Raw genomic sequence first — 25,310 nt, 5'->3', positions numbered from 1 at the left:
AGTTTAATGCTTACTAGATCGTGAATGCAAATAACTTCCAAATCACTTAACTGTCATATTGGACTAAGTATTCAAAATCCCTTTGGTCCACAACCACAAAGATGACAGCAGTGGCATGGCACCTTTGATACCGATTTTCCTCAAACCACATTTAGGTGTAACAACAGAAGTGTAACAAAACCCCAGCCTTTTATCTACTGAATGTGCACAGTAACAGAGAAAGCAAAACATTGTCTGGAAAGGCCATGTAGAGCCTCTTTTATTAAGTCTCTTAAAATTAAGCACTGATTTCTACAGGATGAAACACAATGCTGTAAATCAATAAGAAGACAGGGAGGTGCGCGGATTCATCTCTAGTTACATTACCAGTGTGGGAAAAAGAGAGTGGTGAGATTCTGGAGGCAGGATGTGTGTCCACAAAGGTACAGTGGTGCCTTACCTGCTTCTTAGTGTTTCAATAATTTTAGAGCAGACAACTGTCTCACAAGTTGTCTGTAACTCTGTCAGCATCTTGGCCAACAGACCCTGTTCTTTCAGAATAAAAAAATATCTACCTGTATATGTATTATTGCTCAGAAGAGCACTGGGCTGGTGAGTGGTGTTCTGCACAACATACCTGGAGAGAGATGTTTGCCTGTGGGCGAATTTTGGCTGATGGCAGCTCCACGTAGGAATCCTTCCCAACAAAGTTGACTGTGATGAGCTTCTCGCACTTCTGCCCGGCAAAGCCAGCAAGGCAGCGGCAGACGGGCTCGTGGTGCACGACGATGCACTGCGCCCCATTCTGGCACTCGTAGTTATCACATGGGCTCGTCTGGAGCAGAACCATCGGTGGAGGAGTTTCACAGAAAAGTCCACTGTAGAAAGGAAAGAAAAAGCAGCCTCAGTTATCTCATTTTTTCAAGGAAGGAAACATTTTCAGATGCTGACATTACACTGCTGGGTATAGTGACTCTCAGATTCAGCTACCACGCGCCCACTTTACTGTGTGAAAGCTACACAGCATAGTGCTGTACAGAAATCCCCGTGCTGGCTCTGAATGAGCCAGTTCGAATACTGAAAGCAATTTGTACTGCACTTTACACTGGTTATTTAGCTCTGCAAGGTACAGCAGTCTGGCTAAAATCACTTCCATCCCACACTGTGCTGTGCAGAGGTTCCCGGCAAAAACTGGGAGCCACTTAAGCCCAAACCCGAGACCTCCCTGTCTTGGCTTTGTGACTTGAGTCTACCTCTGCTGTTGTAAGTGGTAAGCAAGGGGAAAATCCTCTATTTTTAGTGGTTTTTACAGCCTCCTCACTTGCTTGACTGTATACCAGAGAGTGTATCATCAACTGCTAACAAATCTCAGAAGCTATGCACTGATACTGCACTATTTGTTTGCTGTGCAGCTTCCCTAAATTGCTTGTTACTAACAGCATCAGGATCATCAACTTCATTTTAGCTGAGTTTGTGGATGGCGATATCACAGATCAGAAGAATGCAAAGGAGAGGAAGCTCTTCCAGAGCCAGAGGGAGCTGAAAACCAAATGCCAGATCTGAGTGAGCACTTGTGAATTCGAATCATATTCACATCTGCAGGAAAGTGCTTTGGTTCAACTTAACTATATAAGAGGCTGAGCAAAACCCACATGTAGGAACCTCTGACCTCTGCGGCTTGGGGCGCATTGCCGAGGAGCAGCAATGGCCCAGTCCCCGGCTGTCGCCCTGGACGCGGCGTGGCTGCACGCTTCACGGGTTATTTGCTGGAATGACTCTGCTACACTGAAATATCGACCCCAGCATAGAAGGAGAAGGGAAAAGTGAGAAAGTGCAAAAAGCTGCAGTCATCTTTCACAGTGATGTCATGTGTCAGACTGAACTGCAAAAAGTAAATGCAAAACCTCTGCCCAGTACGCCCACTGGGCCTGTGCAATCGCCAGGTACTGCAAAGGGATGGGGCCAGGCTCTGGCTGGCGACACACGGCGTGCCCCTGCACCTACAGCCCACATTTCTCATTACAGTCACTGTCCAAAGCCAACAAACTCTTTCTGCACTGATGAGAGAACATTAACTCTTTGCATTAAGTTCTGCGACTGCTTGAAAACGTGTAGACGCTAAAATGATGACCAATCGGTAGCTGGTGCGCAGGGAGCATGTGTCAGGCTGTGCTGCAGGGGACGCCAAGGGGACAGCTGCGGGGAACGCCGAGAGGACAGCTGCCACGAGGCTGCGGGCTCAGGCTCCTGCACCACCTCTGTTACACAGCATTTGCCAGCATTGGGGCAGAGGGCTTTCCAGGAGAGGACTATGGCAGATCCATTCATGCAGGGAATAACCCATCGGCCTCATCCTGGACCAGTGGGATCCCACTTGTCCCACCAAGAATTTCCTACATACAACTAGAATGGAAACCCACACCGTTACCCTCCAGTACATAGTACCGACAGAAGACACGCAAGAACAGCAAATACAACAGCTACAACATACTCAAGACCCATCTTTGCTTAGCTACAGAGACCAGAACCTGCTGCCTCTCTACCAGAAGAAACTGGAGGTGGCTGCTTTCCTTTTTATGTTTTCTTACGTGAAATTCTGCACAGAGTACCATGGCTCTGTCTTTAGAACTGTGTGGAATAAGAGCCCAAACCTCTCTCTGCCCCTGTCCTCCCACCTCTGGTCTACCTCTGGGAAACATGAAAGAGAGACAAATACGCAGCAAAATACGGACAGGCGAAATCCTGAGCTGCATCAAAAGCAAAGGAGGTGCTCTGCTTTTCTATCATGTCTGAGAGAAGAAGAGATACAAAGGGGTTTCCTTCTCCACCAGAACCGCCTCCTGGTACTTCTGAGGACAAACTGCATTTCAGCACTTCTCTCATTGCATTGCCTTAATTTCCTCTGTTCACCCCAAGGCCAGAGTGATGTTTCACTGACAGCCTCCCCGTGCCCGAACTGCATTTCAGCACTTCTCTCATTGCATCGCCCTAAATTTCCTCTGTTCATCCCAAGGCCAGAGTGATGTTTCACTGCCAGCCTCCCCGTGCCCATCCCATCGCTACCTCGGGAGCTGTGGTGAACAGGGACCTTTATCTCGTCACTGCCTGGGTGACACTTGGTGCTGTAAGTGGGCACAGTCACAGCTGCTAATACTGTCAGCAAAGGGTTTGGAGCTGGGGAGCAAACTGCTCCCTGTCAGCCAGTGGTAAATATCCTCCACTAGAAGAGCATAATCCTGCGTAGGGACAAGCCAATCTATTCATTTAGACAGATGTGTCTCAGAAGTGTAGCCTGGCCGGCAGTACTGCTGGCAATCAATAAACCTCATCTGCTTTGTTCCAAAGAGTATCTGGAGGAGGTGTACCAGGTCAGTACAGCGGGCAGCAGGGGACGTGGGGGCACAGCAGGCAGTACAGGGTGGGGGGATAACTGCACACGGGAATGGTTGTCTTTGCTCCGTCTGATGTGTTTCTCAAAGTAAATTTGTTCTTAGGATCGTTTCTTTGTAGACACGCCTAAACTATGAATTAGTTATAGACTAAGAGACTCTCCCTTCCTGAGTGGGGACCCTTTGCTGCAGCTTCTTGGCAGAGCCCCACAGGCCACCTCGTTCCTGGAGGTGACCGCAGCACCTTGGGGGGCATAGCACCACTCAGCAAGAGATGGTTTGGATTCCCTTCTCCAAGAAAACACGGGAATATTAAAAAAATAGCAACAACGTCATGGCAAGAGAGATACACAGATAGCAATTCCTGCCAATTTAAGGTAGTTACTGCAGTAGCTGCCTACCAGCACAGCAGCCAGCCCCGGCCAGAGCTGAGGACACATCAGCGCCACGTCCCCAGTGCCAGCCAAGCACTGAAGTGGACTGTCTGACTGGAGCACTTCCCTGTTCAAAGCCTGGTTTCATTTAGTGTGTGATCTCTCTCCAGTGCAGGGCTTTGTGGCTGGCTGGCAAACACGTCAGCAGAGCCAGCAATGGGATCGAGCCAGGGTCGGTCCCACAGATGGCTTTCCCCCCTGGCCTGGGGTCAGGTGTGATTTGTTTCCCAGAGGTGACTAGCAGAAAGGAGTGCTGCTAACCCAGCCCGTTGGCTTTGTTCTACCTAATGCAAATAGTTTTGTTTTGTCTGTGAGCAACAACTAGAAAGCAGAAGGAAAGTCACTGTATAGAATTCTAATTTCATGGAAGTTAAAAATAATAATAATAAAAAATCCATACGACCCGCAGCAGCCTCCACTAACAAAAAGCAAATGTTGCAAGAAGCCAGTGTGTCTGTGCTTGGTGCTGCTCTGAAAGATGTCCTGAGCTCCCTGCACAGCCCTTCCTTGCTGTGAAAGCCCTTCAGTGGTTGGATTTAAAATGCAGCTGTCCTGCTACTGGAATCTAGAAGTTACATTAGCAACAGTGTCTGTCAAGGCCTTTTCTTTTTTTATTTTAAAGTATTTTAAAAATATATTTTTAGAAATAATTAATACTATTTACTTCCCCAGCAACAGAATGTGGAGCACAGCCTGACTTGCATGGCTTGGCCAAGTCCACTCTGCCTGGTACGATCTCATTTATTTAAATAATCACTGCTGAGTTTCTTGCAGCAAACTGCCCCAGTGGGGAACTCTAAAGCATCTACGCAATGGAGGAACAGTGCTTTCAATCAAGCTCAGCAGTCTTAAAGCGTGCTTTGCCACCAGAGTAACATTTATCAGGACAACACTACTGTGAGGCTGATTGCCAGAGGGAAGGTTTGATAAGTTAGGTGTTGTCCAGCGGGGTTCACAAATTCTCAAAAATGTTCTTCTCTGCAGGGGTAAACAAATGTTGTTTTGGGAAGAAAACACTGAAAACTTTTCAAGAAGTGTATTATGTAATTGCAAAAGGTTGCTGAGTGAGCGATAAGGAAAGGTGCTGCATGGAGCAGAACCACACATGAACATAGGAAATGCCAAGATGGGAAAATAGATGTGTGCATGTTGGTACTACTGCTTTTTGGGGCTGTCATCAGAGATGCTCATTGTGCATGAGCTCCTACATTGTTAAGAATTACCAGACTGCCATTTGTTCAATTGTGCGAGGATGTAAGTTTTAACATCCTTATTAATGTGTGACTCCAAGTGGCTTTGACGTACAGCACAGTGACAACCATAAAATTGTTATAGGTCTATGCATTTATTACAGCAGCATAAGCTCCAGACAACTGGGAGGTCACTCTGCAAATTCACTGCTGGGAAATGATTTTTGATACTTAGCCAAAAAACTTTACTAATCACCATCTTAGGTCTCCTAGTTACCTTTGTCAGACCACCCCTTGTGTTTTCTCCTTTTCATCAACACTTGCAGCCTTCAAACACTTGCACAGTTATCTCCTTGCTGCGCAGCCCCACGCCTGAGGCACGGCTCGTGAACAGCAGAGTCTCTAACCCTGAACATCAGAAGGCTGAACCCTGTCAATCACCAGCTCTGCAATTGGAATCTTAACAGGGGGAAAAAAAAAAATCAAAACCTCCTTCAGAGCAGCAAGCCTTTAAACTACAAAAAGCTAGTGTCATGGAATGAATAATGAACAGATCATATTTTGTCAGTAGAATTTTAATTCTGAAATCAAAAAGATCAGGGACTGTTCTGCACAAAGAACACAAGGGGCTTCAGCTTGCTCTCTGCCTCGGTAGAGGGAGCCTGGTAGTGCCCACTGTGATGTTCTTCTTCTGAAAGACCCTTGCTCCCCTGCGTCTTGCACAGGAAATTTATGGAGGTGGCATAGACTAGTGCAAAAGAATGAAAGCAAGCAGGAGACCTCAAGTTAATCCTGGCTCTGCTGTTGACAGACAGCAGGATTACTTTGCTTGCCCAAGTCTACCTTGGGCTGTGAAGTCCTGTCTAAGCTGGTAGTTCAGTTTTGGAGCTAGGCATAGAAAAGTGTTTCCTCTGTTTGGAGGACTATTAATGGAAGTAACCCCCCTCATCTGAGCGAGGGAGCAGGCTGGGATGTTCCAGGTTCTGCTCTGGCAGTCCCTGGTGTGAGATCAGTCAATGTGGGGCACTGCCCAAATTGCCAGGAGAGCTGCTCGGTACACGGGACAGGACCCAGGGCAGCCTCCCACGTAGCCCTGCTGTTCCGCTCAGCTGTGTCACAACTCCAAACGTATCTGCCAAACACTGTGACCCTGCCTTCCTGGAAAAAAAAAAAACCTCACATTCATCACTGCCTTAAAAATCAGGGGACCTGCACTAGACGTCTGATGACAGGCTTGGGTTGCCCTTGACTCTGCTATGGCTTTGCAATCCCACTTCTCAACTCTAACAATTAGATAACATGGAGCATTTACAGTTCTGCTGTGGGACAGCCACTTGTTATCCTTGCCAGTCACCAATTTGCAAGATCCCTAAGGCTGTCAAAGGGATTGAAGAAGAGAATGAAGCATGGAGAAAAGGGTAAGAATTTCAAATTCAGGGGTATCTGATATCCTGTAAATAACAAGTCAGATTCTGTGAAACCACAGGCTGACATCATGTTATATATCAATGCCTATTCAGGGAAGGCTGTCTGCTTTGCAATAAAAATGTGTGTTGAGAGGGGAAAAAAAGACCAAAAACCAGAAAGGATGAAAGCAAGAAGAATGAAAACAGTTGCAGGTACAAAGCAGAGAAAATGATTTATAAGTGTTCATGCAATTTCTGCTTTGTCAAGACTGATCTTTGCAGGTACTCCTTCTTTGTCTCATGTGTGTATTTCAAACACGGAAAAGGTTTAGCTGGAAGGAAGCCAATATCCAGCCTCAGGCAATGATTAGTGAATCCATTTGGAGCAGCACACTTATCTTTGACAGACAGTGAGATTTCCAGGAGTCAGATATATTAGCAGCTGTCAGAATTAGAGACTGGAAATTTACAGTCCAAGTCATACTGAGCCCATCCACCAACAGGCACAGAGATATTGGCACAAAATCTTCAGACTCGTGCTTTCTCGCAGCCAGATCTGAGGGTTCATATATGTAATTTTATTATCCTTTGCTCACTCTCACGCATGCAGAGTTTATCTCCGTATAATTTTTGTGAGTGTGTTACCTAATGTTTTACCAGGAAAGGCTGGGGCGGGCAGGCAGGCAGACTAACGCAGCACTGCACAAAAGGCAAATTGCTGTTTTCAAAGCAAGAATCGTCAATCCCCTGTATTCGGTTAACTCGTTAAGACCTACTACAGCTCCATGATTTGAAGCACTGAGCCATCCATTCACATAGCAATGGCAGATCGATACCATATCTAGAGGCCGATTAGCAGTGAGGATGAAAGCAATTAAAGAAAGTGCCCCAACACTGTGTACAGAAGACAGTCTGGGGGAGGAGCTGACTCTCACGTACCTGAAACCCTGAGGACAGACGCAGGTGTAGCCATTGACTGCATCGACGCAGACAGCTCCATGGTGACACTTATGGCCCACGCAGTCATCATCATCTATTTCACAGTGTTTTCCACTGTAACCCGGCAAGCACTCACATCTGAAACACAAGAAGATCGCTGTTAATAGCTCGTTTCAACATTCACAACAGTAGCACACGCAGGCAGCCTAGCACCTATCTGATCTGAGACAGAAAGGTGTTAGCAATTATTCTCGGAAACATCAAGCACAATTCCTGCCATCAGAAATGCTCATGTCCCTCCTGTCTGTCTGCAGCTGAGGTTCTGCAACCTGCTTAAATTCAAGCTGAGCAAAGCAACACCATACGCTACTGCTTTTCCTCTGCCAAGTCTGTGGAGAAGGGTGATCATGTACTGGTCTCCCAATTATGCTAAAGACAACAACATCTTCCCTAACCTCACAGACTCAAAGGGTAATGGTCTGCAAGGGCAGTAGCTCTGATGTCCCAGATGATGATTCTGCCAGTGTCTGCACGCTGCTGGGTGTCTGAGGTTGGCCCTGTGCAGCTACACAGAGCACAGTGAGGTTCCACCTTCCAAATGGAAGCAATCTGCAAGCAAGCCATAAAACCCAGCAAATTTAAAGAAAAAGGCCATCAGTTTCGAGGCCACCACCTGTTTGCCATTCATTTGCAAGGCACAACAAATGTTGCTGCAATACAGAAAGTTGTCTTTGAAGCCTGTCCTTTCCTGTGGAGGCACTCGGGCGCAGCATGTACCTGCTGCTGTGGGGTAATGCCATTCGTAAGAGCAGCACAACAGGATGCACCTAAACCCGCGGACATTGGCTGTTTATTTCATTTTATACAATTCTCAAATTTGTTGTATGAAGGCTGCATCAGCATTTTTTTTTATAAGCCTTGCAGAAGTTTATAACCTGACAATAGAAAATGCACCCCAAAGTATCTGACTTGGAGCAGATCTTTTGGGATTGCTGAACAGCCTCTTTTTGAATCGACAGCATAGACAATGTTTAGTCATGAACACACTTCAGTCCATAAAACACGTTTTACTCCTCCCAGCTGGATGTTACTGCACATCTGGAAAACAAAAGGCTTATCACTTAAACCAAAACAAGGGAAGAACTACAGTTAACTTGAGCAATAAAAAAGAGGTCTGTGCTCTTGCTGGAGGCCCTTCTTTGGACCCAGCGTGCTGAGAGCTGGAAGAGAAGAGACATCAAAGTCAAGGGAGGCAGCATCAGGCAAGAAACTACCACTCCACCAGCCTGTTCAGCTGGCCTCCTCCTCCTGCCTGCCAGCAGCCTGGTAGGGTAAGCACAGGAGGAGGATCACGTGGAAAACTTCTTCAGAGGAATCGGACACATGGGAGACATGAAGAAAGATATTTCCACTTTCCAGGCAGCAGTCATTGTGCTGACTTTGGTTCCGAGTGGCAGTGTGTTTTGGCTCCTGGGCTCTCCCCAGCTCATCAGGGCAAGGCAGTGACTTGGAGGAAACTTGCCAGAGTGCAACGGTGCATCCTGTGTTTGCTAATGACCGGTGAACATCAGGACTTCAGCAACCATCAGCTGAAGCACTGAGAAGAATGTGATCTTCAGTCTCCATTTCAAAACATGGTTTCTGACTGGCTAAAAAAGGAGGAAACGGGGCAAAGCCTATTAACCTGCAGGCTGTAAGGCTGATAACATGTACTTTCTTCCTCCATAACATGTACTTTCTTCCTCCATCCTCTCTGCAGGAGAGACCCCCATCACAACCCTCTGCAGCCACAGGATGGTTGATGTTCCAGCTCTGCACACTTCAATTGCTTTCTTACACCTTGGTGGCTCAGGGAATACTGTGATTAACGTAACGGAGACGACAAACAGAGCAAAAAGTGTTCCTCCCCAAACCATAAGAAGCGGGCAACGTTTTTTGGCAACATTTTAGTCACACCTGCAAGCAAATAATGTCAATCAAAAGACTTTGTGGGGGGAATTGGCAGCATTTAATCCTGTTGCTTTTTATTGATCCCTGCAGTCCTAATATAAAGTGATGTAATAATGAACGATGTGCAGTTCCTTATTCAGGGCTGCCATGCATCAATTTTATGATGTGTATTGGCTATCTCAGTAATGACAGAACCACCACTTTTCTCTGCAGGGCTGCATTAAATCAGCATTTTAAGCTGTCAGGTAATAATTCCAAGCTTTAGAATAATAAAGTATATTTATACCATGCTCCAACATCAATACAGTGAATGGAAAAACATGCTCCTTTCCTGAAGGTGTTTTTTCAGAAGTCATTTCATTGTGTTAAATGGTATTTTTTTGTTGATTTTTGTTTTGTTTTGTTTTCTGGCATACAGAAAGCTACTCCTCTATAGTAACAGTACAATAAAGATGTGGAGGCTGGAAGTGAGGAAAGCCACCTGCAATTTTAGCTTAGAAAGCAAAGAGCTCTGTGCAGCCAAGCACACACTGGAATAGTCCTGTTTGCTTCCAAGCTTGGTTTTCTGTTTAGAAACATGGAATTCCTTTTGGGTCAGTCATCTCTGAACCTCTTCTAGGTTAAAGCTACCAACAAACGCATGCCTGGAGTGTAGCAGGTGAGAAACTCAGCCACATGAGTGCCTCACCCAGCCTCCTCCTAGAAAACTAAGATCTCCCCTGCCAGGGAACCATGGCATATTGGCTTTATTCCCATCCCACATAGTGCCAGCAGGTGACTGAGTATCAGTAAAAGTCTAATGAAGTAAAGGAGGAGGCAAAGAAACTTCCATATTCAAATCCTGGTAAGAGAGTCATTTACGCAATTAGATCCATTATCTCATTTCCCAGTGACCATCTGACACCAGTACAGTGGAAATCTTGTTTTCTGCTACAGCCTTGTAGTGATGGCAACATTCCCAGTATCAGAGAGAGCCTAAAAACACATCTAGTGTATCTGAAATGTTGGCCTCTCCAATGGGATTTGCATCTGCATGCACTCAATGTCTATTGTATTAAAGCTGTGAATCATGGCTTCTATTGCTGGGCCAGAATGGAATTTCCCTCCCCATATCAATAAATAACTTGGCTTCCTATTTTTTCCTGCCTTTATCATCTTTTCCTCCCTCTGCAGAGCTGCAGACTGATTAGAGCTGAAGGCAGGACAGCCAGACTGACCAGTGTCCTTGCTACTATGATACTTTCACTGCTGTGTCCTACTCACACACCCAGGGTATGAGCCTGACAAGTGGATGTCAGCTCAGGAACAAGCCTGAATCCTGCCATTAATAATGGACAGAAAAAGTAAAGAAATTCTGGATTTTCGTATAGCATTCTCTGAATAGTGGGAAGAATAACACAACAGACAGTGAGAAAAAATACTTACAAGTAGTTATGTAGGCTCCCCTCAAGGGTTAATGGTCCCACTGTGAAGAACACTTTTCTAGCAAGCAAGCAAGCAAGCAAGCAAAAGTGTCTTATTTACTCAAATTATGTGGCAAGTATGAAAATGCTTCCAGCCAGGGCAGAACCATTCAGCACCACAGCTGTCTCCATCCCTTCATACATCTAGCATTAATTTGAGTTACAAGCCTTTGTCTCGTAACATGACATAGGTACTGGATTAGCTGAATGATGGATTAGCTAAGAACGAAAGCTGGAAAGAATATCAGGGACTATTTATGTACCAGTACACACCTCCTTATCCAGTCCCTGTGCATCATTTCAGAAACTGTCCTAATCATTTAACAGTCTCATCTTCCTCAAGAGTTGGAAACATTTCTGTCTGGAGGTTTTCCACCCAAAAGAAAGGCTTGAGTTGTACAGACTGATTGTCTAGCACAGATTGAGCTGCCCTCTAGATACCCAGCATCTCTAAAATTTTTGTTTGCTTCCTTTGAACTATCCTGAAATGTTCCGTGTGTTAGTTTACACTACTCTGACAAGCCAGTTACTTCACAGGACACAATCTGACACCAACTGCAAGTTACCCAGAAGACCAAAGAATGCTACCATCTCTCCCCTGCTGGGTTTGCTGGGTGAGGGTGCCCCTTACCAGAACCCCAGCCCTCCCTCCCAGGAGGGGATCGGTGAGCCCCCAGTAGTGCATCGCGGCTGTGAAAACAGCCTCAGTGTAAAGTGCAGAATGCAGCTCACGCTGCACTGAACTCTCCTGAATTTGTTCTCCTTCCTTACATCTTTCATTCAAAAATCCTTTCTTGACAAGCTTTCTACACAGCCTGACTTTTCAATTGACTGTCTCTATTTGCTAAATTGCTCTGAAACTCCCTGTTCAGACAAGTGATGAACACTGCTACTATGCACGTCTCAAAACACCCCAACCCTCAAATCTCCAGATGTTTTACTGCCGTTTAAAACATAAGGCTTTACTTTGCCCCTGTGAAACAGCCAGTGTCATTCCCAGCACACAAATGCAGACGCAGGAGACCACCAAATCTAACACGAGCTGAGCAAGGCTCGCCTCTGTAGCCAACAGAAGGCGGCCGCTCCAGTTCAACTGTTCTTAGATTCTCAGGCAGGATAAGACGTTTTGCAGTAACTGTTCCATTAGTACTCCTTTTGCTATGCTCTGTTCCAGAATAATCTCTCTGCTCTGGGGGTACATCCATTATTTTAAAGTAAACCACGGAAAGCTAGGAAAGTATGTATGGTTGCACTAAAATTAAAACGTGACATGGTATGAAGTATATATAGTCTTTCACTATTTGCATTGATTTTGATGATTTTTACCCCAAGCTCATTGCCAGTCCAACCCTAGTCAAGCCAATGGCTGGAGCTGCCCAGTCTGTGGAGACCAACAGACACGCACGCTTACCTGGTTCCTTTGTCAAGAGGAAGACATTTGGACTCATGTTGGCAGGGATTTAGATCAGGAACACAGTGGTTAATCACCTCATCACACAGTTCACCTGAGGCAAAAGAAAAGCAAAAAAGCTGTAATACAGCTTGGACAATCCTGAAGCAGCTTCAACCATGACGTTCAGGGATGGCAAATCTCCCTAAATGGAGACAGCTCAGTAGTTCAGCAAGAAGCGACAATACTGCTTGTGAGGGCATCTGAGACCTCATTAAATTGGGCTCGTTTGACCTACAGTGACTACTGTTTGTACCAAATGAATCTGAAAGGCTGGTATAAAAAGTACCGACATAAAAACTACACTTGGAGACAGGCTAAGGATCAAATGGGTGGTTCCTGACCCAAAACTTCTTATATGAAAGCAAGAAAGTGACACAGAAGTAAAGTTGCTCATCAGACTGTAAGATTTTCACACTGAAATGTATTTTAGCCCTAGTTAATACTCTGCCAAAGAAGCCGATTGGACACCATTCTGGAAAGGAACAACAACCCACAAACCCTCCCCCCAAAACCTCTGCGACTCTCAACAATAGGAACCAGCTTTAGGACTGCATGCAATTATAAAACACTCACTATTTATAAGAAAAGTACGAGCTCTATTGTGCTCACAGGGGATCTTGTCTTTTCAGAAAAAAACCCATCACATGTAAGCTCAGCTCAGCTGTTTCTAGGTATGGTGTGTTATAAACCATGCGCCTCCCTGGATTTGTATAAATTTTAATAATTAGTAGTTCTAGAATGTTCAAAACCAGATAGTTTATTTAAATACCACTCTTCTCTGACTCTTAAATGATTAGGTCATGCTTCAGTACCCCAAGATTTGAGATCCGGCCAAAGACCACAGAAATCTTTGCCTTCCCAAGAAACCAATGGAAACCTATCCCACACCTCCCAAAGCCTTGCAGAAAATGCAAAGGTCAGGTACGCTCAACGCAGGATCCCCCAAAGTCCCCTACGCATCTCTATCAGAAGACTACATCTGCAGGGTTTCAAGGTTACGCATATTTTGTGTGCCTATACACAATACATACCATCATGAGCAACAAACCATGTGGACAGTGTGGGGAAAAAGGATAATGTGGGAGGCACTGGTGGGCTGGCAATGTTTTTGCAGTATTTTCATGAAGCTGCAGCTCCACCCGTCTTGGGAGAAACTCCATTTTCAAAACTCCTTACATTTCTAATTCTAGCGTCTATAGAGAAACACTTGAAAACATAAGCCAAGCAAACCACAAAGATTAAAATTCAGATGGAAAATGCGAATCAGAGCCGTCCAGCTTTTATCAGTCTTGTGACCCGTCAGGGATGACTGAGGACACAACTTTCAGGATGACTCTGGCGGTGACAGGCATCGTTTCAGTTGTTAACATCCCCAGCTCACTCCTTCAGGTGATTTCTCCTAAACCTCCAGCCTCCCTACAGTACAGGCTACATAGCTCTTTCTTTGACTCTTCATATTAGAATGGAACTATAATATGTATTTGCAAAAGCTACTCTTTTTTTGTTGTTGTTTTAAACATGGAACATCTAATATATCTGCTTTTGAGAGTTGTCAAGCGTAAGTGAGAAAGTGGAGCAAGAATACAAGCCCTGGAGGCATGAGGGAGGGTAGCACCAGCAGACACCCTGTATTCACATCCCATACATACCCTCATGACTTTTAGTGGGCTGAGTTTGGCAATACCGAGACGTCTGGCATAGCAATCTTCTGCGGACAGTTCATTGTTCACAGCATCAGTTATAAGGCAACCAGTTCCATCTGGAGCCAAGAAATCCCAGGAAGCTACCGCTATTAAATAGTACCAGATCTTTTACAGCCTTGGACAAATCTTGGGCAAAAGTAGTGAATGTGTCCAGCTCAGGACGGGGGGCATCCCAATGCAGTTGAATGCTGCAGATCCATGGGAACCAGGGAACCAGATCATTCACTGGACTTACAGTTTGCCATCGTACTTTGGTACTCCTCAAAAGCAAGTAGAGATGTTCAGATCTTACAAATATGAACACAGCTGTCATTGGGGACAGCTATGAACACATTTTTGAGGTGGCAGAACTGGAGATAGATCTGCTTACTAAGCAATCCCCAAATCCTCAACCCACCAACCCTCCCAAACACTAACAAGTGAAGTGACTCGCTCAGCCTTTGGGCAGACATGAACATGAGCAGGTCAGAACTTGCTGCGATGCCTGGACTGCTGCCAGCTCATCAGCTTGGTATTCCTCACGTCCCTTGGGTGCTATGAAACTTATGTGAAAGTAAACATAAAAAAAAAGTAACTAGCTGGTGAAACTCAATGATCTAAAGCTGGAAATATTTTTGGAAGACCGTTTAATAACTGAATGCACTGTGGATAGATGCCTTCAACTATTCCTTCACTAAAAATGGTCAATACATGCTTTTGAAGTTTCTATTTCTTTCTGTTGTTGTTATGAAGAAAAAGAAACAGGCTTTAAAAAAATAAGAAAAGTTTCATAAACTCTCAAAGGAAATCATAATTCTTCTTAAAGTATTCTTCTCAACAGCCTTGACAAGTGCTTAGAGATCCAGTAAAAATCTCCCCAAATGTCAAATATTATGACTCACTGTGTCATTTTGAAGGCACCACTATCATAATGTAGGAGAATTCTAGGCTAGGTACCAAACATAGCATCCAAAAAAAATTTATCATTTTTCATGCAAAACTTGGAACATTTAAGGATCCTTCCTGTTATTTTTCCCATCTATCACTCATTAGGGAGCTCACTTGGGAACGCCTTGCAACTAGAGCAGCCTCATCTCAGGAAGAAAATTCTTCTTGATACATGATTTCAGGCTCCACCAGTGTTCACTAGATGTTGCGGAAAGCATGCCAGGGAAATAAAACACTTTCTGAAAAGCAAAACCCAAGGCACCAGCTACACAAAGACTTTCTCGTATTTTATTCACTCAGAAAATATCTGGGCCAAAAAATCTGCCCTCAGACCTGAGAGTGCAATATTCATTGGCCGCTTTAATGTCAGTATCAGAGCAAAAATCTGATCCTCTTTTTTTTTTTTTTTTTTTTTACAGTGACACGGGGCTGCTTCTCTGTGCAGCAATTAAAGGTCTAGTCCAAATTCCTCACTGGATAGCTATGTGAACCTAAAAACAAACCGGACATTAATCTTGGGCCAGCTTCTAGCAGCACCGATTCTCTTTGCGGAAAATACTTGGTCATTCTAAAACAACACAAAACTTCAGTGTAATGCTTTCCCAAATGCAGAAAATAATCCAAATAATAAAGTTCTGTGGTCTGTAGAACTGAGGTACGATGGGAAAAGGGTACCTTTACAAAGACAGGCACATCCTCAGCTGTGTGGGCACTGCATTTCCAGCTTCTTAAGGCTGGTGTAATGTGCTGGTAATTAGTCCATGGTTAGGAGAAGAGAGCATTAGACAGATGAAGGAAGCAGTCTGATCTGCCACAAAAAAAAACGCAACTTGCAGATTAGAACCAAGTTGCACTGACAGGTGGAACACTAACAGGTGGATCTTCAATTGCTGCTGTCTCATGCATTAAGAAAAAAAAAAAAAAAAAGAAAAAAATCCCCAAACAATACAAAAGGTATTTTGCCCATCTGAAACTACTTCCCTTGTCCCCTCCACCAGCATTGCTCATTGTTTTTTAAAAAATCACAGCAAAATATCTTTTGCCTCATGCAACATTTTCCTGCTCTTAATTTTTCAGCAAAATCATTAATTTCATGGGGCTTTCCACATCCACTTTTCACAGGGCTCACTGCTTAGGAAGAGCTGCCAAGAAACATGCTTAGGCTTTTCTGTAGCCTTCCACAGCTCTCAGAATGAAGCCAAAACAACAATAGAGCAATAAAGATGACTTTTACACACAGTTTAATAATCGTCTTTCTTTTTTTCCGTTCTGTGCTGTCATGAGAGCTATATATTTCATGCCACATTAGACTTTTAAAACCAGGATCCAAGTTACACTAATTCTCCTTAATCGGTAAAAGAGAGATTGGATGCAGTAACAGTATTTTACTTACTTATCTGTAAGTAAAACTGCAGTTCTGAAAAGACAACCCAGACCACTAATTTGCAACCAATTAGTTAAATGATTTTTCTTTTGTTTAATGTCAATTGTGGGATACTTTGTTCCCTCATTCAGAGTATTCATGAAATAATTGATAAAGCAACACAGAAAATATTCTCATCCTTAATGTGCGAGAAGCTTTTGTAGGGTCTGGAAGACTAAAAGCAAACATGCTGTCAAGAATTTCACAGCATTACTTGAGAAAAGGAAAGTGCTTACAGTGAAGAAAGGATGAAGAAAGCCTGGCCTTTATCCACAGAGCAAACTTTTACAGGCTGCACAGGGAGAAAATACATATTTGAATCGTTAAATAGTATGTTGCAATTTTCTGAGCTCTGCCAGGTAAGCCAGAATGGAACTCTTCTCTTTACTGCTAATAAAAATACTGCACTGTTTTTCTCATAAGAGATTACTCATTTTATATCTAATAACTTGTATCGGAAGAAATGTTTTTTGTATTTTGTTTTCCTCCTCTCTCTTTTCAGATATTAAAAAGAAGTCAGTGCCAACTGGAAATTTCAGGAGAACACAGAACCTAAAAATGGCTGGCTGGAACAGATGTAGGATGTTCCTCCAAGAAAACAGTTCAGTGAGGAATGTTCTTGATGTTTGATGAAAAAGATTTGAGGTTCATCTTAGAAAATAAAAAAATGATTTTTTTTTACTTCCAAACTGCTTCAACTTGTAATGAAGAAAAGAAAAACTCAGTGAAAATCCTGCAGTAGAAAAATGCACTCGGCTGCCATGTTAGATACCAAAACATAAAAGAAATTACTTGAAATGCACTGTAGCAGAATTCTCTGTCTGGGTTATTAATGAAGTTGGCTCTTGCTTGTTGAACAGTGCCCACAATACTTAGTGGGCAAAGAAATAAAAATTAATTTGTACTTTTTATTCTGTGTTAATTCTTTAAGAACTCATATCTGAGTTTTCACGTATCAGGTTTTGGCCTATTAAGTGGGAACCTTAAGTTAGACCCCACATTCAGATTCCCAAAGTGGTTTGTTTTTCAGAAATAAGGAGCAATTATCTCTAATCTTCAGGTTAAACAAAGGGATAACTGATTAAACAAGATCTGGGTAGAGAAACAATGATCCTCCTATTAAGTGGGAACCTTAAGTTAGACCCCACATTCAGATTCCCAAAGTGGTTTGTTTTTCAGAAATAAGGAGCAATTATCTCTAATCTTCAGGTTAAACAAAGGGATAACTGATTAAACAACAAGATCTGGGTAGAGAAATAATGATCCTTTTATTATTTCTGAACCCTGAACAAGGAATATGTTCCAGTTCTATACACTGCCAAAGTATGAAAAATCATATTCAACATCACAAATGCCACAACAACACAGCATGCAAAACATTAAATAAACCAGACAACTTCCCGTGCTCTTACAAGGTGGTAACCTGCATATAGCGTTACCCCTCAGAACCACTGTGTCTGGAAGAGATCCTAATTTTGCTGGACTCCCTACATTTTAAAACCATATTACTGCATATGGATGTTTTCCAATTATGTGATTTATCTGGAATCTATTAGGGATCAGTTCAGTTATTCACACAATCTAGTGCACCCGGTCACATCCGAGATGCCATACGCTTTCTGAGATGTCCTCTCAGGGTTGGCAGAGAGGACACCCTGCAGACTCATGCCTGGGTTGCAGTCCATTCACAACTCTTTGTCTCTGCCACTCCTTCCTCCTCACGCTGTTCCCCTGCTCCAGCGTGGGCTCCCTGCCATGGGATATAGCCCTTCACTAACTTCTCCAACGCAAGTCCTTCCTGCAGGCTGCAGTTCTTCAAGAACTGCTCCAGCGTGGGTCCTTTCCATGGGATACAGTTCTTCAGAAACAGACCGAAGGGACACAGCTCCTACCAGAAAACCTGCTCCTGCATGGGCTCTTCCTCTCCATGGGCCGCAGCTCCTGCCAGGAGCCTGCGCCTTGTGTGGGCTCTCCATGGGCTGCAGCTTCTTTCAAGGCACATCCACCTGCTCCGGCACGGGGTCCATGGGGTCCTCCTCAGGCTGCAGTGAGACGTGCTGTGATGTGCTCCTTCATGGGCTGCAGCGCGACAGCCTGCTTCACTGGGGTCCTCTCCATGGGCTGCAGGGAAATTTCTGCTCCAGCACCCTGAGTGCCTCTTCCTGCTTCTTCTTCACTCACCTCGGTGTTTGTGTAGTTGCTTCTCTCACATTTTTTCATCAGCATTGCTGATGGGCTTAGCTTTGGGCAGCGGCAGGTCTGACAGGGAGCCGCTCCTGATCTCTTCTCACAGTTCCCCTCCTCCCCTGCTACCAAAACCTTGCCACGTAAACCCAATATGGTTTTGAACCAAGAGAAGTCTCTGAAGAATACTTTATATACAGAAAGATTTACGTATTTTCCACATAGGGCAGTTCTGACACGGCCACCACCGTGGTGTCAGGGTGCTGGGTACACTGACTGTCCATGGGGGGACTCTGCCCCTCCCAGCCGTATTAACTATGCAGCATGCACCATCTGCTAGTAAGCAGGTAATTAATGGGCTTGTGGTTCACTTCTAATCCTCCAATGTGTTTCTTCACAGATTTGATTTAATAAATCATGAATCCTACTTGAGGAAGATACTCACTTCACCCATGCTTTAAGAAAGTAGTAGCTGAGACTGCAATTTCTTAGAGATACACTGTGGTCCTGATGAACAACGAGAAACTCTCTGGTATATCTGGTTCCCCAAACATGACACATTACATTTTATGAATGTGAATATGACTGGAGGAAATCCTGGAGCTGCGAGCTCCAACATGACAGGACACCCACACTGAGACTAAAGACAGGCTGCAGCACTGCTAGTTACTGTGGGATTTTCTTCTTTAACCCCAGTACAATGAGATAAGAGAGTCCAATCTGATAGCAATGACATGTGGTTCTCTCTTAATAAAACAGGGCTGGAAATGGGCTTAGGCTCTTGAACAAAGCTAAAATCTTCCAGCACTCCTCATTCATAGTTACACAAGTGGGAAATGTGGGTGCCTTTTTATTTTTTGCACAGAAAGCAAACACACTTCCCATTTGCCAAGTAACTAACTCTGATAAACTTCCATGTAAGGCAGAACTCCTTCAAATAAAAGAAAGAAAACACACCAAACTTTGACCACAATTTTCTCTGTTTGTCTGGAGGAAATTATGGCTAAAGTTCCAACATTTTAAAAGAGGCTGATAGTAAGCACTTCTTTAAGCCTTCAGTGTTTATTGGGCAGTCATATCCTTGTGGAACCACAAGGCTGAACCATCCCACCTAAAACCTTCCCATTCCTATATCAAATGTTGTTAAAAACTTGCAAGGGGGAAAAAACAACCTACAGTGCAATGATCCACTTTGGCTTCATTCAGCTGTCACCGGTGGCCATCTCGGGGATTGTTGCAAATCAGCCTCCCAACGGTTAGCGATGGGAAACAGGCTGCAGAGCTCCAGCAAAGGGTGTCAGCCACAAGTCACCACTGCATTTCTTTCTTCCAGAGTTTGGCTTGAATAAGCGCTTGGCTTTGGCCATGCAACATTACCACAATCAGATACGCCAGAAAAAGGGACCATAATCACTAACAGTGAATAGTGCTCTGTCTAAAAGTAGCATAACTGCAAAAATCTCAGATACCATCTACCACAGGACACCACAAGGTCCCCTAAGGTAAAATAGATCTTAGTCTTCTCTTCCAAACACATAAAACCAGAAATAGTTTCTAGCTTTTTTGAGAGAGATTTTTTTTTTTCTGTGATACAAACTGCTTGCAGCTTTTTCCCAGGGAAACAAACTATTTTAAAAACACTTGCTCCCCCTCTCCCCACCACGGGACACCATGTATTTTAGAAAAGACCTATTTTCAGTCATAGAAGCCACTCGTCTTTTTTTGTTTAGGTTTCAAAACAAAGAAGTGTGGCTATTTGCTGAAGCTTTTTAGGATCCTTAGCAAAACCTGAAATATTTCCCAATTTTTCTGTGTTTAAGCGCTACGTATTTCTGCTTCTGGCTAAAATCAAATAGATAGGAAGAAGGAAAAGTCACAGCAAACAAACAGAACTAAATAAACTAGACAGTAAAGCACAAAACCATTAAAAGTACATAGCACATGTTTGGCACAGCCTATTTCATCCTTTATATATGTTTGGACATCTCTTCAAGGGACAGCATGGAGGACAGTGAGATGGAGGAGACAATCTCTTTATGGGGGTATGAAACGCTGTATTTGGATCTAGAACCATCAGGAAAACAGTGAAGGTCTATGACAGCAGCGAATAGAACAAAGGAATGGAAGGGAAAAATTGTATGAATTTTGTCCTATCTTTCTAAACCACAAAGCTAGGGAGACAGTGGAATGTTTCTATCAACAGCTGGAGATAGGCCATGTTAAAGCCAAAAAGACAAAAATTAGAAAAATACAAAAAGGAAAAGAACTTGGGTGACTGATCTAATTCATAGCTTCCTCTTTCGATGCTCCTATAGTTCATTTGAGAGGAGCAAAGCCTACAAAACTGTAAGACGGACCCATCAAGGGGTCTGACCAGGTTGTAAACCAGCCCACAGACTGCTCAGGCTTTAGGGCTGGCTGGACTTTGGGTACATGGTTATCCTGGAGAAAACACTTGTTTATAATGTAGCTTCAGGATTAAAATAACCGGTTGGTGAGAAGAAAAAGAAGACATCAGCTGACAACAAGAGAAGTTCAGCATGACCCGGCAATGTGTGTTTGCAGCCCAGAAAGCCAACCGTATCCTGGGCTGCATCACCAGCAGCGTGAGCAGCAGGTCGAGGGAGGTGAGTCTCCCCCTCTGCTCCGCTCTCATGAGACCCCCCCTGCAGGGCTGCATCCAGCTCTGGGGTCCTCAGCACAGGAGGGACACGGAGCTGTTGGAGTGAGTCCAGAGGAGGCCACGGAGATGGTCAGAGGCTGGAGCACCTCCAGGTGAGGACAGGCTGAGAGAGTTGGGGTTGTTCAGCCTGGAGAAGGCTCCAGGGAGACCTTAGAGCAGCTTCCAGTGCTGAAAGGGGGCTACAGGAGAGATGGGGGGGCTCTGGATCAGGGGGTGCAGGGATAGGACAAGGGGTAATGGGTTTAAGCTGAAAGAGGGGAGATTTAGACTAGACAGTAGGAAGAAATTTTTTTACAGTGAGGGTGGTGAGGCAGTGGCCCAGGTTGCCCAGAGAAGCTGTGGATGCCCCATCCCTGGAGGGGTTCAAGGCCAGGCTGGATGAGGCTTTGAGCAACCTGGGCTAGTGGGAGGTGTCCCTGCCCATGGCAGGGGGGTGGAACCAGACGATACGATATTTAAGGTCCCTTTGAACCCAAGCCATTTTGTGATTCTATGTCTGTATTAATAAAAGCCATCAGGACTCTGGTACAGAGCATGAGTATTGGTTTGGTTATGTAAATACAGGCAACAAAGATTGAAAATATTGACTTTAAGAATGGTGAGGAAACCTGGTGGTGCAGGTAGGGGCTTGAATCTTTTTTATGGCAATCAGCTATCTGTGTACCCTCCCTCTCAGTTTTGTCTTTAACTTATGTTTGCCTATTTCACAGAATCCATTTGTATTTGCACTTTTTTTAAAGTTATTAGACGGAAAGGAACTAGGAAGGAGGTTATTGTGTGAATGTGGGTTGTTTTTTGGTGTGTGGATTTTTGTGGGGTTTTTTTGTTTTTAAATGAAAGTGAAATGGGGCTGGAGTGTGGGAAACTCCTCTCAGCAGTCACTTAACAAATTGACCATTTTTCATCTACTTTGAGTGGGGGAAAGACTGTGAAAGAACTTTAAAGGAAAACACTGCAAAAAGTTATTAATTGAAGAAGGATCTTTGGCCTCCGTTATTCCAATCAACGAAAGCAAAATTTACCCATCATTATTTGGGATATTATTTCCTAAAAAGGCTGTAAGATGTAAAGCTAGACAGAGAGAAGATAAAGCAGGAAAATGCTAAGGTATGGAAAAAAACAAACCCTGGATACTGCAACTCTGTCAATAGTCAACACTTCCAACTCATGCATTTTTAATTTGCATTTCATTTAGGAACATAAGATTTACTATCATGATTTAACCATTAGTCAACTAAACCAAGAGGGATGCTAAATATTTCTTACAGAACAACACACATACACCCTCTTGGATCTTCTTCCTCCCTGTATTCAGAGTATTCTTTGTATCACAACATAAATTTATTTCATACATGCAGTGTGTGCTGTCATATCATTGCAGTCTTACCAGGATTATGGCATCTAAAACCACAAGAGTGATGAGGGATTCACAGAGCCTGCCTGCCTCTGCAGTCCAGAAAGGCAGGAATCTGCAGTGGGGCATCTATAGCCAACAGCCTGGATGTTATTCAAAACATCACAGATTATCAGTACAAAAAAATCTAGTCTGATCTCTACTGTAACACTGAACACTCTTGAATTAACTCATGTTTTAACTACTGCATCTGCTGAGAAATCCAGTTTGTATCTAGAACCAGCAACTCTTGTATAATTATATTGATAAAATGTATGGTCTGGATTTGTTCAGCCACAAAGGCCAGACAATGAAACTTTTAAAGAAATTTGTATTCTCTATACAAATGTTTGTGGAAAAAAAACAATGGGGGGAAAAAAAAAAGCTTGCTCTGTTTGCCTACTTTTTGTTAAGCCAAATCTGATTTTTCTTGAGATCTTCAAAACCTATTCTAAATCCCCCAGTGCTTATGTTTCACCTCTAGTCCTCTTCTCATCTCTCAGCTTGCTCCTTGAATTCTGAACACCAGACCCAAGTATAATATTTGGGCACAACACACATGAACACGTTCTGTCCTACTAGACACACCCTGCCTATGGATATCGCTGCCCTTTTAGGCAAAGTACCACTGAGAACTCATTGTCCCCCAAACTACTTCACAGAAAAACTACTTCTCTGGAAAGTACCCTCCCTCACCCAATATTTGTTCATATAAATACAGATAAAATCCATACACACAGTCCTCTAACGCAATGTTTAGCGCAGTCAACACCTGTGAGGGAGCCAGGCAGCTCAGTGCACAACTGTGAGCACAGGAATAAGTATTCCTGACTCCCACAGTGACTCGTTTCTCTCTGAAATGTTAGACTTGAATGTTATTCTTAGCATATGCAGCCCAACATTAAAGTCATCGGCACCTACTTTAATAGATACTGTTGTAGTAGCTTCAGGTACTGCTTCAGTAGAAGAAGGTCTATTTAAAGAGAATACAGACAGAGACGTCCTGGATGTCACAGGAGATTCCAGTCAAACTCTTTGGTCAATAGAGCCCTCTTTTTTCACGTCAGGCACACAAATGCTTTCAAAGTGCTTCTTCATGACTTGCTTATGTGCTGCCATGGCATTTCCTTAGCTGCTGTTCATTCAATCAAGCAGCCTCACATGATGTCCAATTTCTTGTGTTTGGATTCAGCTCCTAGAGGGCCCTCAAACCCATGGCTCAGATTTGCTTGGCTTGTATGTAACTTTTGTTTGGCTGATGGCTTCAATTCTTCCAGCCATTTTATGCTGTTCCCTGCCTTTCTACTCTGAGAGTGCCAGGTGTACCTCTGAGGGGTATTTCAGCCCAGCCAGCTTCACTGCAGTGAGTCCTTCCAGGTGACTGATCGGGTTTGATGAAATATCCCCCTCCAAAAATCAGGTCAAGGCAATTCTTTTATCACAGTTCACTAAACTCTTCCTTTTTTTTTAAGGAACATGAACTATTGTAACCCCTCAGATTTCTAATTTAAGCAACACTCCTATTTTTGCAACCTTTTTCACTTATGATTCATATTATATTTTCCAGAAGTATTTCCTGCTTTTCTTCAAAAATTCAGTTTGTTTCAACTGTAGGCAAAGCTATTGCCTGCACTGTGATAGCCAATGCTTATATATACAATTGTGTGTGTCCTAAATTGCAAGACTGGGATCTAGTATTTGACAAACTCCTGCTAATAAGCATAAGCACAGCATAGACGATATTCAGGTTAAAAAAAAAAAAGCTGGTGGTTGATTAAAAATATTTCAAAACTGATTCTGAAATATCATATCATATGAGTTCTCTGGCCCCTATCCAGACTGCCTTTTGAGAAGAAATCCCAATCTAGTTCTTTCTTACCATTTTTGTCTGCAAAACCCAAAATAATCTGCAATATGCCTGTGAAAAAGAAAGTGCATTTGCATATATACTGGATTCAGTTCCTTACTAGATATGTCTTTTCTTGGCTGGGCAAATATATTTCCTCTTGTAAATGTAAAAACTCTGCCTCCTTGTATAGAGTTTTGTTTGAAACCACCCAAGAACAGCTCACATAAATAGTGCACAAGTAAGCACAATGGGCTCAACATCCTATAAGCAAAACTCTTTGCTCTGCTTAGCTAAGTTTTTTAGTTTTTGGCAGAAAGATCATTTTAGAACTCCAATAAATGTACATTCAAGTCATAAGGCTTTTCTCAGCTAAAGATTTACATGGGCCTCCTTTGTATCAGCCACAAACGTATTTTAAGAGTTTGGAAATTCTAGAAGCTTTCCTCCTGCCTTACTCAGCCACTCAAGCTTGATCCTCATTAAATCCCCTGACATGTAATATATTCCAGTGTACAAGCAGCCCTTCATTACTTCTCCATGCTTAGAAGGTAATAAACCCATTTCAAAGGATGGAAGTAGGAACTATTGCAGGTGTTTCCTTACCACTCCATGCTGAGCCAGGAAGGCTGTGCTAGCGCAGGTTGCATGAGTCAATAGCAGCTCCAGCAACGACTTGAGAAAAAGCATTTTTAGGTTCCAGTTAGGAGGCTTTCTGCTCTTGCAGAAGGCTTAGGAAGAATTTTATCTGAAATGCAGGATGGGTGCTGGAGATACTAATTCCATTTCTAACTCAGTTACCAACTTCTGTCACCAGGGACTTAGCAGGTGACTGCACAACGTCAAGCTCAGCTAACTGCCGTGGGTGCACTCTGAAGACTACAACCGAGCCTACAGTTTCTTACGGAGCCTTTGCTTCTCCACTCATGAAATGGAGATAATGAATTT

At 43.6% G+C, this 25,310-nt stretch overlaps 1 protein-coding gene across 1 annotated transcript in view; it reads right to left on the bottom strand.

Moving 5' to 3' along the window:
- Nucleotides 1-25,310, bottom strand: part of LOC104464105 (slit homolog 3 protein-like) — a gene marked incomplete at both ends in the record, with an annotated part of 133,906 nt that overhangs the window by 1,843 nt on the left and 106,753 nt on the right. The window contains 3 exons of the mRNA XM_010076731.1: nucleotides 617-857; nucleotides 7,338-7,475; nucleotides 12,162-12,255. Coding sequence (XP_010075033.1) covers nucleotides 617-857; nucleotides 7,338-7,475; nucleotides 12,162-12,255 — 473 coding nt within the window. The remainder of the gene's footprint in view (nucleotides 1-616; nucleotides 858-7,337; nucleotides 7,476-12,161; nucleotides 12,256-25,310) is intronic.

Source organism: Pterocles gutturalis, unplaced genomic scaffold (assembly GCF_000699245.1).
Source record: "Pterocles gutturalis isolate BGI_N339 unplaced genomic scaffold, ASM69924v1 scaffold363, whole genome shotgun sequence".
Lineage (NCBI taxonomy): Eukaryota > Metazoa > Chordata > Aves > Pterocliformes > Pteroclidae > Pterocles > Pterocles gutturalis.
Note: the sequence above shows the minus strand (reverse complement) of the source record. Positions and strands in the feature narration are given on the sequence as shown.